A 17,970-nucleotide genomic window follows, 5' to 3' on the forward strand; every position below is an offset into this window, starting at 1 on the left:
TGCAGGAACAATTGGCAGAGATATACACAGCTGAAAGGTTTAGAAAAAGCAGACAATTCGGCACAACTGCAGGCCTCGTGTCATGAATGCACCAGCTGACTTCACAGTTGTATTCACTTAAAGCCTCATGGTACACACAAGACGAAAATTCAGTTTCACGTTCTGGATATATAGCTGCCACCTCGTGACCAACACAACAGCAAAAAGATACAAATACTAGATTCATCCACATACAGATCAGAAACAAAGCATCATACTTCATGTATACAAAATACTAATATTCCACTGACAGTACCATCAGTATCTATTATGGAAACAATATCTAGATGTCAGCTAATCCTCAAGAACCACACAGTAAATTCTAGAAGATTGTAAGTCAACTACATTAACATGACATTCAATTGAATATTAAATCACCAATAACTATATACGATTGTTCACAGCCAGTGACCATATTCCATTTATCAATATCGATGTCAGTCATCTTCATATCTTATTGCAGGTGCCTTGCATTATTTATGCCCAACAAGTCACAGCCAATAGCCAGTTCACCATGCAGAAGGCCTTTTCACATTTAACCACTGCTGATCTAATGAAAATGATATATACTAAGATCTGAACAACATGCTGGGTTGGAGAAATGGCTGATTAGGTAAAGACAAGCCAGGGAACTATAGACTGCTGAGCCGGACCTCAGTGGTGGGCAAATTATTGGAGGGAATCCTGAGGGACAGGATGTACATGCGTTTGGAAAGGCAAGGACTGATTAGGGATAGCCAACATGGTTTGGTGCATGGAAATCTTGTCTCTCAAACTTGAATTTTTTGAAGAAGTAACAAAGAAGAAGGGTTGTTTTTCAGACTGGAGGCCTGTGACCAGTGCAGTGCCACAAGGAGCGGTGATGGGTCCTCTACTTTTTGTCATTTACATAAATGATTTGGATGCAAGCATAAGAGGTACAGTTAGTAAGTTTGCAGATGACACCAAAATTGGAGATGTAGTGGACAGCGAAGAGGGTTACCTCCGATTACAACAGGATCTGGACCAATGGGCTGAGAAGTGGCAGATGGAGTTTAATTCAGATAAATGAGAGGTGCTGCATTTTGGGAAAGCAAATCTTAGCAGGACCTATACACTTAACGGTAAGGTCCTAGGGAGTGTTGCTGAACAAAGAGACCTTGGATTGCAAGTTCATAGCTCCTTGAAAGTGCAGTCGCAGGTAGATAGGATAGTGAAGGCGGCGTTTGATATGCTTTTCTTTATTGGTCAGAGTATTGAGTACAGGAGTTGGGAGGTCATGTTGCGGCTGTACAGGACATTGGTAAAGCCACTGTTGGAATATTGCGTGCAATTCTGGTCTCCTTCCTATCGGAAAGATGTTGTGAAACTTGAAAGGGTTCAGAAAAGATTTACAAGGATGTTGCCAGGGTTGGAGGATTTGAGCTACAGGGAGAGGGTGAACAGGCTGGGGCTGTTTTCCCTGGAGCGTTGGAGGCTGAGGGGTGACCTTCTGGAGGTTTACAAAATTATGCAGGGCATGAATAGGGTAAATAAACAAAGTCTTTTCCCTGGGGTTGGGGAGCCCAGAACTAGAACTAGAGGGCATAGGTTTAGGGTGAGAGGGGAAAGATATAAAAGAGACCTAAGGGGCAACCTTTTCACGCAGAGGGTGGTAAGTGTATGGAATGAGCTGCCAGAGGAAGTGATGGAGGTTGGTACAGTTGCAACATTTAAGAGGCATTTGGATGGGTATATGAATAGGAAAGGTTTGGAGGGATATGGGCCGGATGATGGCAGGTGGGACTACATTGGGATATCTGGTGGGCATGGATGGGTTGGACCGAAGGGTCCATTTCCATGCGCTACACCTCTATGAATCTATCAAAAAAAGTATTCTCAGACCATACAACTTGACATGCCTGAGAGAAGGTGGAGGCAGGTTCAAAAAGGAATTAGACTGTCAGCTGAAAAGAAACAATATGCAGGCTTTCAGGGAGAAGGCAGGAAAATGGCACCACTTGAAATGAGCATTTGGAGAGCTGTTGCAGACATTATAGGCTGAATGGTCTCCTTCTGCATTGTAATAATTTAGCGATTTTGTGAACTACCACCTAACTGAACAAGTTCCTTGGAACAGAACATTCACAATTTTAGCTTTATATTCATTTGTTTCAAACATCCTTTTAGAATTAAATTCTAAAATAATAATCCAAATGAAAAAAAGTGAATGTGTATGTATTAAATCTATTAACTAGCTTTCATTCTAAAATATGCAGAATTATTGCGAGGCAACCTTTATCCAGACTTACAGCTCCATTCAGAATCAAGTGATCAAAATCAACTTAGAGTAATGATAAAAACAAATGGCAAATGCCAAGGTTCCCAACACCTGAAGAATGTCAGATATCCAAGTACAGAATGATGAGAGAATAATTGTTTGGAGTTATGTTCTGTAGCTCCGTAGTATGCCGATCCTGTAACAGTCTTAAAAAATATATTTCCTCTCAAGCCTTCAACTGTCACATCTTAAACACAGTAGTTTCTCATAGTACTATTATAATGAACTTAAATCTAGCTCACACATCTAACATGCTTTTTTAAACTTGAACACTGAAATCTATGTACTACTCTCTAAAATTTCTCCCTCCTGACTTCTGAACCATGAGTTCAGAAGACTCCTTTGTCAAATTGGTACTTAAAACACTTTTGCAGCTGTCTTGCAAATAGCTATTATATCAATAACAAATACTCTTTTGTCTTTGCACTGTTTGGAAAACTCAGTGGGGTGACTCAACATTCTTTATCCGAGGAGAAAAAAAATGACACATACATTGTCAAACAAATCACAAGGCAGTTAACTATTCACCAGTTACTACATAATGCAAGATATGCTGTCCAGATCTCTGTTTTTTAAAAAAAATCAAGCCTTACTGAATTATATACTGTATTAAGTAAAATCCATGAGGGACATACAAGTGATTCATTTTTCTGTAATTGACAAGGAGTTTGCTTCCTTTCGCACATCTTGTCTCTAACTTTGAAAGTGAGGGACAGATGTTATTTTTGAGGAGAAAGTGAGGTCTGCAGAGGCTGGAGATCAAAGCTGAAACTTTATTGCTGGAACAGCACAGCAGGTCAGGCAGCATCTAGGGAACAGAAGATTCGACGTTTCGGGCACATGCCCTTCTTCAGGAATGGAGAAGGGCATGTGCCCGAAACGTCGAATCTTCTGTTCCCTAGATGCTGCCTGACCTGCTGTGCTGTTCCAGCAATAAAGTTTCAGCACAGATGTTATTTTTGTCCACACTGATAAGAAAAGCCTCAGCAAAATGCTCGTTTACCATTGCACAAAAGGGAGGTTATGTTGGTGTGCATTTCCATGCATCTCATTCAGCAAAAATTAAATGCAAAACACCTTTCTAACAATAACATGTCAATTAATTTCTATGCCAGTGCAGATAAAGATTTTTTCATTAAAATGCATGTTTTCTCTTCAAAACTGAATGATTGGTTCATTATAAACATAAAGAGACAACCATTTAAAGACATGTTAGTTATTCATCACTACTACCTTTTGTCAAATCATTGGTACAAGTGTGCATACTCAAATTAACTTTTCTACAAACGTATATTTGAGACAAAGCTAGATAAATATATGGGGGGGGGGGGGTTGTGAGGGGTTGGAGTAGACAATGCAGGAAAGATTAATAAATATGAGGGCATGGAAATGCATGAGGAGCATGATCACTGACGTTAAATTGTTAGGCCAGCATAACAAAGAAAGAGGCTATGTAATTCCAACAATCACAATTTTGAATATCTTTTGCTTTTCTTCAACATTATTTAATACTATTAAATTTCACAAGATACATTTTTTTTTAAAAACTGCAGAATAGAGTGAAATTATAGCACAAATAAGATTTTTATGGACTCTCCCAGAAATAATAGGAATGAGTGTGCCTGGAAATTGCAAGGAATAATTTACTATTTGGCTCTTACCATTGATCTAATATTCACAATTCTCAAAGCAATAGTGGAAACACATTTGTCTCTGTTTAGAAAATGGCATTGAGTTACATAAGTAAACCAGTACAGTACAAATTTGAGGTCTTTCACGAACAGCTTCATGATACATCCAAAACTCTGCTTTTAGTCCAACTCGCCAACTGCCACCTTCCATTTGCGCCAAACCCTCCAATGCCTCGATTTTAAATTCACATTAAAATCCTTCTCTGGCCTCACCTTCATAACCTCCTCTGACAAGAACTTTGCAGGCGACCAACTATGACCCCAAGTATTGTTCACTCCTTTCTCAACATCATTTGTGGCAGTCTCTTCAATGGTAAATGTTGGTTCCAAGCAGCGGATACTTTCCTTAAATCTCTTCAACCCTCTATCTTTTTTTTCCTCCTTTACCCACTGGAGTTGAGCATAATGACAAGGAAGGCTGTTGAAACATACAAGATCTGAGGGAACTTAGACATTTGAGAGCAACAAGAACCAGGGAGACAGTTTAAGTATAAGTGGTCTCATTTTTGAGATGGAGATGGGAAGAACTTTTTTCTCTCAGAGGACTATTAGTCTGTAAAATTCACTTCCCCAGAAAACAATGGGATGTCAAATCATTCAATTTGTTCAAAGTGATTTAGATGGATTTTTGATGCTGGAGGGAATCAAGAGTTAGGAGGGCAAAAAAGAAAATGGAACTCAAACCAAAACCAGATCAGCCATAATCTAGAAACCGCAGAGCAGATTCGAAAGGCTGAGTGTCTTACTCCTACTCTCAAGTCTCACTTCCTATATTCCTTAAAGTCAAAATCAATTATCAAGTTTTGTTTTGAAGAAAACTCTTTTTGGTTGACTGTCAAAACATGCTCCTGTTAAGTGCTTACATTACAGGTGTGCTATATAAAAATGTTAGTTGTTGCTGCTGTCAGTTAAATTTTTAATAGAACAAGAACAGAGAAAAATGCTGGTGAGGAGGAAGAACAGATCACAAATTTTTACTTAGTTGATTTTCAACTTGAATTTCTTTATTACTTGTGACACCAATCAACACAAATAAGTTTTAGTGTTATGTGGTTAAGCACAGAGTAGAGAGGTTATAGAGTCAGAGATGTACAGCATGGAAACAGACCCTTCGATCCAACCCGTCCATGCCGACCAGATATCCCAACCCAATCTAGTCCCACATGCCATCACCCGGCCCATATCCCTCCAAACCCTTCCTATTTCATGTACCCATCCAAATGCCTCTTAAATGTTGCAATTGTACCAGCCTCCATCACTTCCTCTGGTAGGTCATTCCATACAGGTACCACCCTCTGTGTGAAAAGGTTGCCCTGCAGGTTTCTTTAATAGCTTTCCCCTCTCACCCTATACCTATGCCCTCTAGTTCTGAACTCTCCAACCCTGCCTATTTACCCTATCCATGCCCTGCATAATTTTGTAAATTTCTATAAGGTCACCCCTCAGCCTCCAACGCTCCAGGGAAAAACAGCCCAGCTTGTTCACCCTCTCCCTGTAGCTCAGATCCTACAACCCTGGCAACATCCTTGTAAATCTTTTCTGAACCCTTTCAAGTTTCACAACATCTTTCTAATAGGAAGGAGACCAGAATTGCACGCAATATTCCAACAGTGGCCTAACCAATGTCCTGTACAGCCGCAACATGACCTCCCAACTCCTGTACTCAATATTCTGATCAATAAAGGAAAGCATACCAAACGCCGCCTTCACTATCCTATCTTCCTGCGACTCCACTTTCAAGGAGCAACGAACCTGTACTCCAAGGTCTCTTTGTTCAGCAACACTCCCTAGGACCTTACCATTAAGTGTATAAGTCCTGCTAAAATTTACTTTCCCAAAATGCAGCACCTCGCATTTATCTGAATTAAACTCCATCTGCCACTTCTCAGCCCACTGACCCAGATCCTGTTGTAATCGGAGGTAACCCTCTTTGCTGTCCACTACACCTCCAATTTTGGTGTCATCTGCAAACTTACTAACTGTACCTCTTATGCCTGCAACCAAATCATTTATATAAATGACAAAAAGTAGAGGACCCAACACCAATCCTTGTGGCACTCCACTAATGCAGGGTATTGATGAACCCACATCTGAGCACTGTGTACGGTACTGGTCACCAAACTATGGAGGATGTTAATGGCATTAGAAGCAGTTCATAGAAGGTTTACCAAATACCTTAAATGTGCAGATTGACTTTGAAGACAGGTTAGATAGGTGAGGCCAGCATCCTCTGGAGGGGAGAAGAGTCAGAGATGACTTAATCGAAAGGGGACTTCAACAGGTGGACACTGAAAGCCTGTTGCCTCTTGGGGAAAAATGTAGAATTAGGGGTTTTGGTTAAAAATAAGGTGTCCATTTACAACAGAAATGAGATAACATTTTTCTCTCATAGGATTCAGAGTCTTTGGAATTCACTTCCTTAAAAAAAAAGTGGATGCAGAATCTTAAGACAGAAGTAAATAGATTCTTAATTACCAAGATGATGAAAGATTAAATCAAGCATATGCAAGAATGTAAAGTTAATGTTAAGAATCAGATCAGCTGTAATCCTAATACAGAGCAGACACTGAGCAGTAGGCCAAATAGCCTACTCTTGTTTCTTTTCTGTATGTAAGCTATGACAAGTTCAAGATCAGGCAGAGTCTACATGGATTGCCGAAAGGAAATCATGCTTGACCAGTCTCAGAGTTCATTGAGGAGGTAACATATGCTGTGAATAAAGGTGAACTAATGTATGCATGGTTCCTACATTTCCAGATAAAGTGTTACATCAAGATAATGTGGAAAATACAGCATGTAGGGATGACATACTGGCAGAGACAGAAGTTCAGCTGACTAAATCAGCATAAAGCAAGCATAAATGGCAATTTTCAGAATGGCAAAATCTATCAAATTTTGTGCAACAGGGATCAGCGCTGGGACCTCAAGTAAACAATTTATAGAAATAATCTGGACCAACAGACACAGATATGGTTGCCAAACTTAATGACACATAGATAGGTATAAGGGATGCTACAAAAGGATATATAAAAGTTAAATGATTAGGCAACATTCCAGCAAATGGAGCATAACTGGAAAAATGTGAAACTGCTCTCAATTTGGCAGGAACAACAAAAAAGTATATTATTTAAATCATGAGAGAGACAAGAACTCTGAAATGCAGAGGCACCTAGCTTTCCTAGTGCAGGAATCTCAAAAGGTTACTATGTAGGTTCACAAAATAATTATGAAAGCCATTAAAAAAAAATTAATTGAAAGGGGAAATTAATACAAAAAGTGGGAAGCTTATGCTTCAGTGAAACAGGGCAGAGGTAAGACCACACATGGGGTGTTGTTCACTGTATTAGCCAGATTATTTAAGGAAGATTATAAATGTGCTGGAAGCAGTTCAGAGAAAGTTTATGAGACGAGGGTTGTCTTATGACGAAAAGGTAGACAGGCTAGACTTGAACCTGCTGAAATTTAGCAGAATAAGAGGTGACTTGATTGAAACATATGATCCTAAGGGATCTTGACGAGAAGAAAGTGGAAAGGATATTCCCCCTAATGGGAGATTTTAGAACTAAGGATCACAGTTTAAAAATACACAAGGAAGCCTCTTTGAAATCAATGAGGGGAATTGTTTTCTCTTAAAGGGTTATGAGCCTTTGCCACTCTCGTCCTGAAAAGGCAGTGGAAACGAGAATCCTTGAAAATTTTTCAGATACGGGTAGATAAATTTTTGTTAAAACAAGGAAATGAAAGGTGATCATGATTAGAATGCAAATTATATTGCAATCAGATCAACCATGATCTATAGAATGGTAGTCCAGCTCCATGTTCCAATGTTTATGTGTTTCTTGCCATGTTTATATGTTTGACAAACTCTACAGAGTTCAGAATTTACAAAAGATACGAATGCTTCTGCAAAGATATTTAAGCCTGAAAAATAAATGAGATTCTGAAACGATTTTGGGCTGTGATCCAACATGTGAACAAAGTAGTCAACAAGCCAAATGTGAAGAGCCAAACAATCACCAACAAAAGAACAATTTAAGTGATTGGCGTGCTAGTTATAACCGTCAGCTTTGGTTACACCCTCCTTTATAATCAAACTACTCTATTTACAACAATAACCTCACATAGTACAAAAATGTAAAACGATTATATAACATTCACCCCTTTAATCTGTTTTAGGAGGGAGAAAACCAACAAGCATTCTTTACATAGTTGCATAAACAAACTATAACAGCTTGCTCTGTTGAACACCAATCAGATGGTATGCAAGGAAAAAGGTGACAATAAAGGGACACATTAAAAAATGCACTTCAAACATTAGATACATTTCAACAAATTCCAACCGAGTCAGAACGAGAGTTACAAAATTATAATTTTGTAATTTCAACAGTGGTTCAGTGGTAGTGTCCCCACCTCAGGGCCAGAAATCTGGGTTCAAGTCCTACCTGCTCAAGAGGTGTCATAATGTGTCTCGAGTAGGTTGATTAAAAATATCCATAGTGACCCTTTCCATTTTCCACACTCACCTGTATTTAGCATTTGGGGTGGATAATTCCTTCAAATTTATACAGAAAAAGACTTCCAACTGTTATTTTCCATAGTACCTTCTGTTGAGTAACTTACTACTTTTAACAAATTAAAGTGTAAATTACGAATTGAAAAACTAACTTTCCAAATTTTGGGCGACGCAAAGACTATCGTTAACTTTGCATATAAGAACAGATTTGCAGAGAAACGATCCCCTGAGATTTCCACAAATATAGTTAGATCTGATTCTGCAAAAGTGAATATCTTTCTTGTCTCAGAAGTCAAATATGCCATTTCTGATCATATCCCATACATAAACATTTAAAATTTGAAGAGGGATATTTTTCCCACCTAATTCCTGCAATTCAAAGCCATAAACATCAGCTTAATTATGAAACTGAAAAAGCACTCAGATGGTTCATTTCCCATGTAACATTGTGAGAAACATTGAGAATTCAAGTGCATACAATTAAAATGTTATTTAAATCTATAGCACATAAAGCTAATTAACATGATTTGCAAATGTTAACATATTTTCTTCAAATAGTAGGATTCTACAATGCTTTGAAGTTTCATTGACTGATAACCAATTATTCAGTGTTAAGACCATAAGATCATAGGAGCAGAAATTAGGCCATTCGGCCCATCAAGTCTACTCTGCCATTCAATCATGGCTGATAGATTTTTCAACCTCATCTTCCTGCTTTCTCCCCCTAACCTTTGATCCATCAAGAACTTATCTATCTCTGCCTTAAATACACTCAATGACCTGGCCTTCACAGCCCTCTGTGGTAATGAATTCCACAGACTGACTAATCTCTGGCTAAAGAAGTTTCTCCCTGTCTCTGTTCTATTGGGTCTTCCCTTTACTCTAAGGCTGTGCCCACAGATCCTCATCTCTCCTGTCAATGGAAACATCTTCCCAACATCCACTCTCTCCAGAACATTCATCATTCTCTAAGTTTCAAACAGATGCCACTCTCTCTCCCCCCCCCCCCCCCCCCCCACACCACATCCTTCTAAACTCCATATAGTCCCAAAGTCCTCAAATGTTTCTCACATGTTAAGCTTTTCATTCCTGGGATCATTTTTATAGATCTCTGAACATGGTCCAGGGCCAATACATCCTTCCCTAGGTAGGGGCCCCAAAATTATTCACAATATCCCAAATGTGGTCTGACCACAATCTGATAAAGCCTCAGGAGAACATCCCTGGTTTTAAATTCTCATCCTCTTCAGATGAATGACAACATGTATTTGCCTTCCTAATTACTGACTCAACCTGCAAGTTTACCTTAAGAGAATCCTGGACTAGGACTCCCAAGTTCCTTTGCACTCCAGATTTGTGAATTTTCTCCCCATTTAGAAATTAGTCCATACCTCTGTTCTTCCTACCAAAGTGCGTGCCCTCACATTTCCCCACATTGTACCTCATCTGCCATTTCTAAGTCCATTCTGCTGACCTGTCAAAATCTTTCTGCAGCCTCCCTGCCTCCTCAATACTACCTGTCCCTCCACTGAACTTTGTATCATCTGCAAACTTAGCCAGATTGCCCTCAGTTCCTTCATCCAGATCATTAAAATGCATAAAGTAAAAGTTGTGGTCCCAACACTGACCCTTATGGAACACTACTAGTTACTGGCTTCCATCCTGAGGACCCTTTTATCTCAACTCTTGCCTTCTACCAGATAGCCAATCTTCCATCCATGCTAGTACCTTGCCTCTAAAACCATGAGGCCTTATCTTACTCAGCAGCCTCCTGTACAACACCATTTTAAAGGCCTTCTGGAAATCCAAATAGATAACATCCATTGTATCTCCTTGGTCTAATCTGCTCATTACCTCCTCAAAGATTTCTAACAGATTTGTCAGGCATGCCCTCTCTTTGATTGAATGATGCTGACTTTGCCCTGTTTTACCATGCACTTTTAAGTATTCAGAAATCTCATCCCTCAAATGGACTCCAAAATCTTACCAATGACTGAAGTCTGGCTAATCAGCCTACAATTTCTGTTCTTTGCCTTAATGCCTTCTTAAACAGCAGGGTGGGGGAGGTTACAGTCACAATCACAATTTTTCAGTCCTGTGGGAGCCTCCCTCCAGTGATACCAGAAGGATCACTACTAAAGGCTCCACTGTCTCTTCAGAACTCTAGGGTGTAGCCTCGATGATTTGCCCACTTTCAGACCTTTCAGTTTTTCTAGGACCTTCTCCTCGGTGATAGTCACTGTACTCACCTCTACTCCCCAAATCTCTTGAATTTTCACATATTACTCATGTTTTTCCCTGTGAAGACTGACACAAAGTACTCATTCAGTTCCTCAGCCATTTATTTGTTCCCCATTACCAGTTCTTTGGCATCATTCTCCTATGGCCCAATGCCCACGTTTGCCCTATCGGAAGAAATTCTTGCAATCTTCCCTAATATTACTGGCTAGCTTACCCCCACATTCAATCTTCCTCCTCCTCTTTTCTTTCTTCAACGTCCTCTGATGGTCTTTGAAGGCTTCCCACTGCCCTTCATCACTTTATGCGCTTTCTCTTTTGCTTTTATGCTTCCCTAGTCAGCCATGGTTGCCCCAGCCTTCTTTTAGTATGCTTCATTTTCCCCAGGATTAATTTTTGCTGTGTCTCCCGAATTACTCCCAGAAACTCCTGCTATTGCTATTCCACTGTCTCCTGCTAAACTCTTCTCCCAATCAATTTTGGGCAGTTCTTCCCTCACACCTCTGTAGTGGTCTAGAATCAAATGTAATAGTTACATCTGATTCCAGCTTTTCCCTCCCAAATTGCAGGGTAAATTCTATCATATCATGGTCACTGACTTCGAAGGGCTCCTTCACATCAAGTTCCCTTATCAAGTCTGCCTCATTGCACAACATTAATCTAGAATTGCCTCTTCTCTTGTTGGCTCCACCACAAGCTGCTCCAAAAAGCCATCTTACAGACATTCCACAAATTCCTTTTCATGTGATCCACTACCAAGCTGAGTTTACGAGACAACCTGCATATTGAAATCCCCAATGATCACTGTAACCTGGCCTTTGTTGAATATTTCTTGGTATATCTTACGCCCCAAATCCTGACTACTGTTTGGAGGCCTGTAGATAACTCCCATTTACAATTTTTTTTGCCCTTTGCAGTTCCTTAACTCTACCCACACAGATTCTACATAATCTGACCCTACTTCATTTAATTTCATTTTGACGAACAAGGAAACTCCACCCCCTCTGCCACCTGCCTGTCTTTTCAATAGGACACGTATCAATGGACATTTAGCTCCTAAGCCTGATTCCCTTGTAGCCACATCGATGTTCTAAACAGCTCAAATTTAAAATTCTCAATCAAAATGTTACCTTAATTAAATAACATAATATTTCTCATTACAAAAATGCTCCACAATTCAGACTGAGTTCTTTTTAATCAATTTCATATAAGCTTGTAAAAAGATGGATTCGTTAGATGTAGCTATATCCACAAATTGACCTTTTCCGAGACAGAAACTTACGTCTCTCATAAATTTGAAGACAAAAGTCAACAATAGTTAAAACCGAAAGGCAGGTGGTACTGAGGAAGTGGGGAGGCTGCAGAAGGATCTAGACAGTTTGGGAGAGTGGTCCAGGAAATGGCTGATGGAATTCAATGTGAGCAAATGTGAGGTCTTGCACTTTGGAAAAAAGAATACAAGCATGGATTACTTTCTAAACGGTGAGAAAATTCATAAAGCCAAAGTACAAAGGGATCTGGGAGTGCTAGTCGAGGATTCTCTAAAGGTAAACATGCAGGTTGAGTCCGTGATTAAGAAAGCAAATGCAATGTTGTCATTTATCTCAAGAGGGTTGGAATATAAAAGCACCATTGTGCTACTGAGACTTTATAAAGCTCTGGCTAGGCCCCATTTGGAGTACTGTGTCCAGTTTTGGTCCCCACACCTTAGGAAGGACATACTGGCACTGGAGCATGTCCAGCGGAGATTCACACGGATGATCCCTGGAATGGTAGGTCTAACATACGAGGAACAGCTGAGGATCCTGGGATTGTATTCATTGGAGTTTAGAAGATTAATGGGAGACGTAATAGAAACTTACAAGATAATACATGGCTTGGAAAGAGTGGACGCTAGGAAATTGTTTCCGTTAGGCGAGGAGAGTAGGACCCATGGACAAAGCCTTAAAATTAGAGGGGATAAATTCAGAACAGAAACGCGGAGACATTTCTTCAGCCGGAGAGTGGTGGGCCTGTGGAATTCATTGCTGCAGAGTGCAGTGGAGGCCGGGAAGCTAAATGTCTTCAAGGCAGAGATTGATAAATTCTTGATGTCACAAGGAATTAAGGACTACGGGGAGAATGCCTGTAAGTGGAGTTGAAATGCCCATCAGCCATGATTGAATGGCGGAGTGGACTCGATGGGCCGAATGGTCTTACTTCCATTCCGATGTCTTATGGTCTTATACCTTTATTCTAGAATGTAACCAATTTAATTTTGTATCAGCCAAACAAGTCAGCTACCCATGACTTTCCCAATGATTCACTAATCTAATCCAGAATTCTGGAAGTAGGCGCCAAGTCAAATCCAATGATATCTTGAGTGGGGAAAAAAAACATGCAACCTAAACTCAGGCAATGAATCAAATTGCACACGTATTTCATTTTACAAGGCAGTTACAGAATGTCTACATAAGAGTAGCAATTTACCTTCCTTCATGTACTGTGATAGTACATGATTATAGATTTAAACAATTTCTTTCCAGTTTGAACATCTTAGTGACTGGATGTATTAAACTAATTTGGCTGGATAGTCTATTTCTACCCAACATATTCGACGCAATTTCTTTGTACCAACGATACATGGAAATATTTTCTCTTTTGAATTTCTTTAGATCTTGTCGAGGCAGTATTAAAACGATACCTACCTCGCAATTTTGCTTTGTGTGGCAAAAAAAAAAGCACTCATTCATTCGAGGACTGGTCATCAAATTCTAATTAGCTGATTTACTCAATTTGAATAATGCAGAGGGGAAGTTGTTATTTTTAATCTGGGTGCCCGACAGATCTCTAACCATGCTCCCTGTGGATCTAGCAGTGGTCACTAATCCGATCTATGACAATCCACTGAAAGTAAGAGACAAAGGGATTCCACCACTGGGAGAATTCACACAGTTACAGCAGGCGATTCAACGCTACGAACAAGCCACAGTAAGCCATTTGGCACAGCACTACAACTATTATTGAGAGCAGGGAGCTGGCAGATGCTCGGAGCTGCTGCTTGAATCTGTCAACGGTTAGACGCCCTTGGGCTATGGGTGGGTCTTCGGTCAGATTTTTTTGAAGAATCCAACCAATGCATTTCAAGCAAATGATTAACATTTTTTCAAAAAGAAACCGTAAATAGAAAAACCCCGAGATCGATTTTTTTTCATATATAAATTGCTCGGTCAATCAGCCTCACCTCTCGGAGTTGCTCCAATTCCTGTTTGACTGTCTCATACTCGCTCTCCAGCTCCTCATACTGTTGTTTGAGGCTCTGCTTCTCCTCTAACACCACCAGACCGTACTCGGCCGCCTGGATCTTCTCCTGGGTCGTTTCGCTCAGCTCCCGGTTCAGGCGCTCGACCTCAGTGCGCAGGAAGCTCTCGCTCTCCACCAGCGGCTCCTCCGCCTCCATGGCGCCGCAGTCCGCTCCCTCCTCGGCCGGCCGGCCAACTCCGCCCGGATCCCGGGGGCAGCCGAGTTAAAACGGCGCGCTCGGTGCCTGCGCTCGGGTGTCCACCATAGCTTCACCCGGGCGGGCGGGCAGCCAGCCAGGCGGCGGGACTCAGCCCGCAGGAGGAGGACGGCAGGATGGGAAATAAAAACAACCCCAGTGCAGGAGACGGAGGATCTCTTCGCCCCGTCTCCGTCCAGCCGACTCCGGGAGCTGCTACCTCTATCCCCGCCCCGTCAGGCTGCTACCCTGCTCCGCCCTCACGCCGCCATTGCCGCTAATAGAGTCTTCCGGCCGTTGACGTCAGCTCCTTCCCAACAGACAAGGAGCCGCTCGAGGGGGCGGTGAGACCGCACCCTGTAATATATACAGTATAGGATATAGAGTGTATCACACACACACTGTAATATATATGGTATAGGACACAGAGTGTATCACACAACCTGTAATATATACAGTATAGGATATAGAGTGTATCACACACACACTGTAATATATATGGTATAGGACACAGAGTGTATCACACAACCTGTAATATATACAGTATAGGATATAGAGTGTATCACACACACACTGTAATATATATGGTATAGGACACAGAGTGTATCATACACACTGTAATATATACAGTGTATCACACAACCTGTAATATATACAGTATAGGATATAGAGTGTATCACACACCCTGTAATATATATGGTATAGGATACAGAGTGCATCACAAACACTGTAATATGTACAGTGTATCACACAACCTGTAATATATACAGTATAGGATATAGAGTGTATCACACACTAATATATATGGTATAGGATATAGAGTGCATCACACACACTGTAATATATACAGTGTATCACATAACCTGTAATATATACAGTATAGGATATAGAGTGTGTCACACACTAATATATATGGTATAGGATATAGAGTGCATCACACACACTGTAATATATACAGTGTATCACACAACCTGTAATATATACAGTATAGGATATAGAGTGTATCACACACACTAATATATATGGTATAGGATACAGAGTGTATCACACACACTGTAATATATACTGTATAGGATATAGAGTGTATCACACACACTAATATATACAGTGTATCACACAACCTGTAATATATACAGTATAGGATATAGAGTGTATCACACACACTAATATATACAGTGTAGGATATAGAGTGTATCACACACACTGTAATATATACTGTATAGGATATAGAGTGTATCACACACACTAATATATACAGTATAGGATATAGAGTGTATCACACACATTGTAATATATATGGTATAGGATACAGAGTGTGTCACACACTAATATATACAGTATAGGATATAGAGTGTATCACACACTAATATATATAGTATAGGATATAGAGTGTATCACACACTAATATATACTGTATAGGATATAGAGTGTATCACACGCTAATATATATAGTGTAGGATATAGTGTTTCACACACACTGTAATATGTACAGTATAGGATACAGAGTGTATCACACACTAGGATATAGCGTGTATCACACACTGTAACATGTACAGTATAGGATATAGAGTGTATCACACACACTGTAATATGTACAGTATAGGATATAGAGTGTATCACACAATGTAATATATACTGTATAGGATATAGCATGTATCACACACTGTAATATAGGATATAGAGTGTATACGCTGTAATATATACAGTATAGGATATAGAGTGTATCACACACACTAATATATCCTGTATAGGATATAGAGTGTATCACACACACTGTAATATATACTGTATAGGATATAGAGTGTATCACACACTGTAATATATACTGTATAGGATATACAGCATATCACACACTGTAATATATACTGTATAGGATATAGAGTGTATCACACACATTGTAATAGATACTGTATAGGATATAGAGTGTATCACACACTGTAATATATACGGCATAGGATATAGAGTGTATCACACACACTGTAATATATATGGTATCGGATACAGAGTGTATCTCACACACACACTAATATATACTGTATAGGATATAGAGTGTATCACACACACAGTAATATATACGGTATAGGATATAGACTGCATCACACACACTGTAATATATACGGTATAGGGTATAGAGTGTATCACACACTGTAATATATACGGTATAGAATATAGAGTGTATCACACACACTAATGGCGGCATGGTGGCACAGTGGTTAGCACTGCTGCCTCACAGCGCCAGAGACCCGGGTTCAATTCAACTCATGTCTGCGTGGGTTTCCTCCGGGTGCTCCGGTTTCCTCCCACAGTCCAAAGATGTGCAGGTCAGGTGAATTGGCCATGCTAAATTGCCCATAGTGTTAGGTAAAGGGGTAAATGTAGGGGAATGGGTGGGTTGCGCTTCGGCGGGTCGGTGTGGACTTGTTGGGCCGAAGGGCCTGTTTCCACACTGTAAGTAATCTAATCTAATCTAATCTAATCTAATCTAATCTAATCTAAAATATATGCAGTATAGGATACAGAGTGTATCACACACTGTAATATATACTGTATAGGATATAGAGTGTATCACACACTGTAACATATACAGTATAGGATATATAGTGTATCACACACTGTAATATATACTGTATAGGATATAGAGTGTATCACACACTAATATATACTGTATAGGATATAGAGTGTATCACACACACTAATATATACTGTATAGGATATAGAGTGTATCACACACACTGTAATGTATACGGTATAGAATATAGAGTGTATCACACACACTGTAATATATACTTTATAGGATATAGAGTGTATCACACACTGTAATGTGTACGGTATAGGATATACAGTGTATCACACACTGTAATATAGACAGTATTAGGATATAGAGTGTATCACGCACACTAATATATACTGTATAGGATATACAGTGTATCCCACACACTGTAATATATACAATATAGGATATAGAGTGTATCACACACACTCTAATATATACAGTGTATTGCACAACCTCTAACATATACTGTGTAGAATATAGTGTGTATCACACACTGTAATATATTCTGTATAGGATGTAGTGTATCACACACACTGTAATATGTACAGTGTATTACACAACCTGTAATATATACAGTATAGGATATAGAGTGTATCACACACACTGTAATATATATATTATAGGATATAGAGTGTATCACACGTTGTGTAATATATACAGTGTATCGCACAACCTGTAATATATACAGTATAGGATGTAGAGTGTATCACATACACTGTAATATATACTGTATAGGATGTAGAGTGTATCACACACCATAATATATACAGTATTGGATATAGAGTGTATCATACACACTGTAATATATACCGGATAGGATATAGAGTGTATCACACACTGTAATATATACATTACAGGATGTAGAGTGTATCACATACTCTGTAATATATACTGTATAGGATATAGAATGTATCACACACTCTAATATACTGTATAGGATATAGAGTGTATCACACTGTAATATATACAGCATAGGATATAGAGTGTATCACACATTGTAATATATACTTTATAAGATATAGAGTGTATCACACACTGTACTATATACAGTGTATCACACAACCTCTAATATATATAGTATGGAATACAGAGTGTATCTCACACTAATATATACCGTATAGGATATAGACTGTATCACACACACTGTAATATGTACAG

General features: G+C 39.5%; 1 protein-coding gene across 2 annotated transcripts in view; it reads right to left on the reverse strand.

Annotated features, from left to right (window-relative positions):
* LOC122558997 (protein bicaudal D homolog 2-like) overlaps nucleotides 1-14,491 on the reverse strand; it is a 115,858-nt gene extending 101,367 nt beyond the window's left edge. For both annotated transcript variants that reach the window (XM_043708047.2, XM_043708045.2), the window contains exon 1: nucleotides 14,004-14,491. In XM_043708047.2, coding sequence (XP_043563982.1) covers nucleotides 14,004-14,219 — 216 coding nt within the window. In that variant the 5' untranslated portion in view covers nucleotides 14,220-14,491. The remainder of the gene's footprint in view (nucleotides 1-14,003) is intronic.
* Nucleotides 14,492-17,970: the final 3,479 nt, after the last annotated feature.

The sequence above is a fragment of the Chiloscyllium plagiosum genome, unplaced genomic scaffold (assembly GCF_037043375.1).
Source record: "Chiloscyllium plagiosum isolate Xiang-an unplaced genomic scaffold, Cpla_swu_hap1 HiC_scaffold_14, whole genome shotgun sequence".
Taxonomy (NCBI): domain Eukaryota; kingdom Metazoa; phylum Chordata; class Chondrichthyes; order Orectolobiformes; family Hemiscylliidae; genus Chiloscyllium; species Chiloscyllium plagiosum.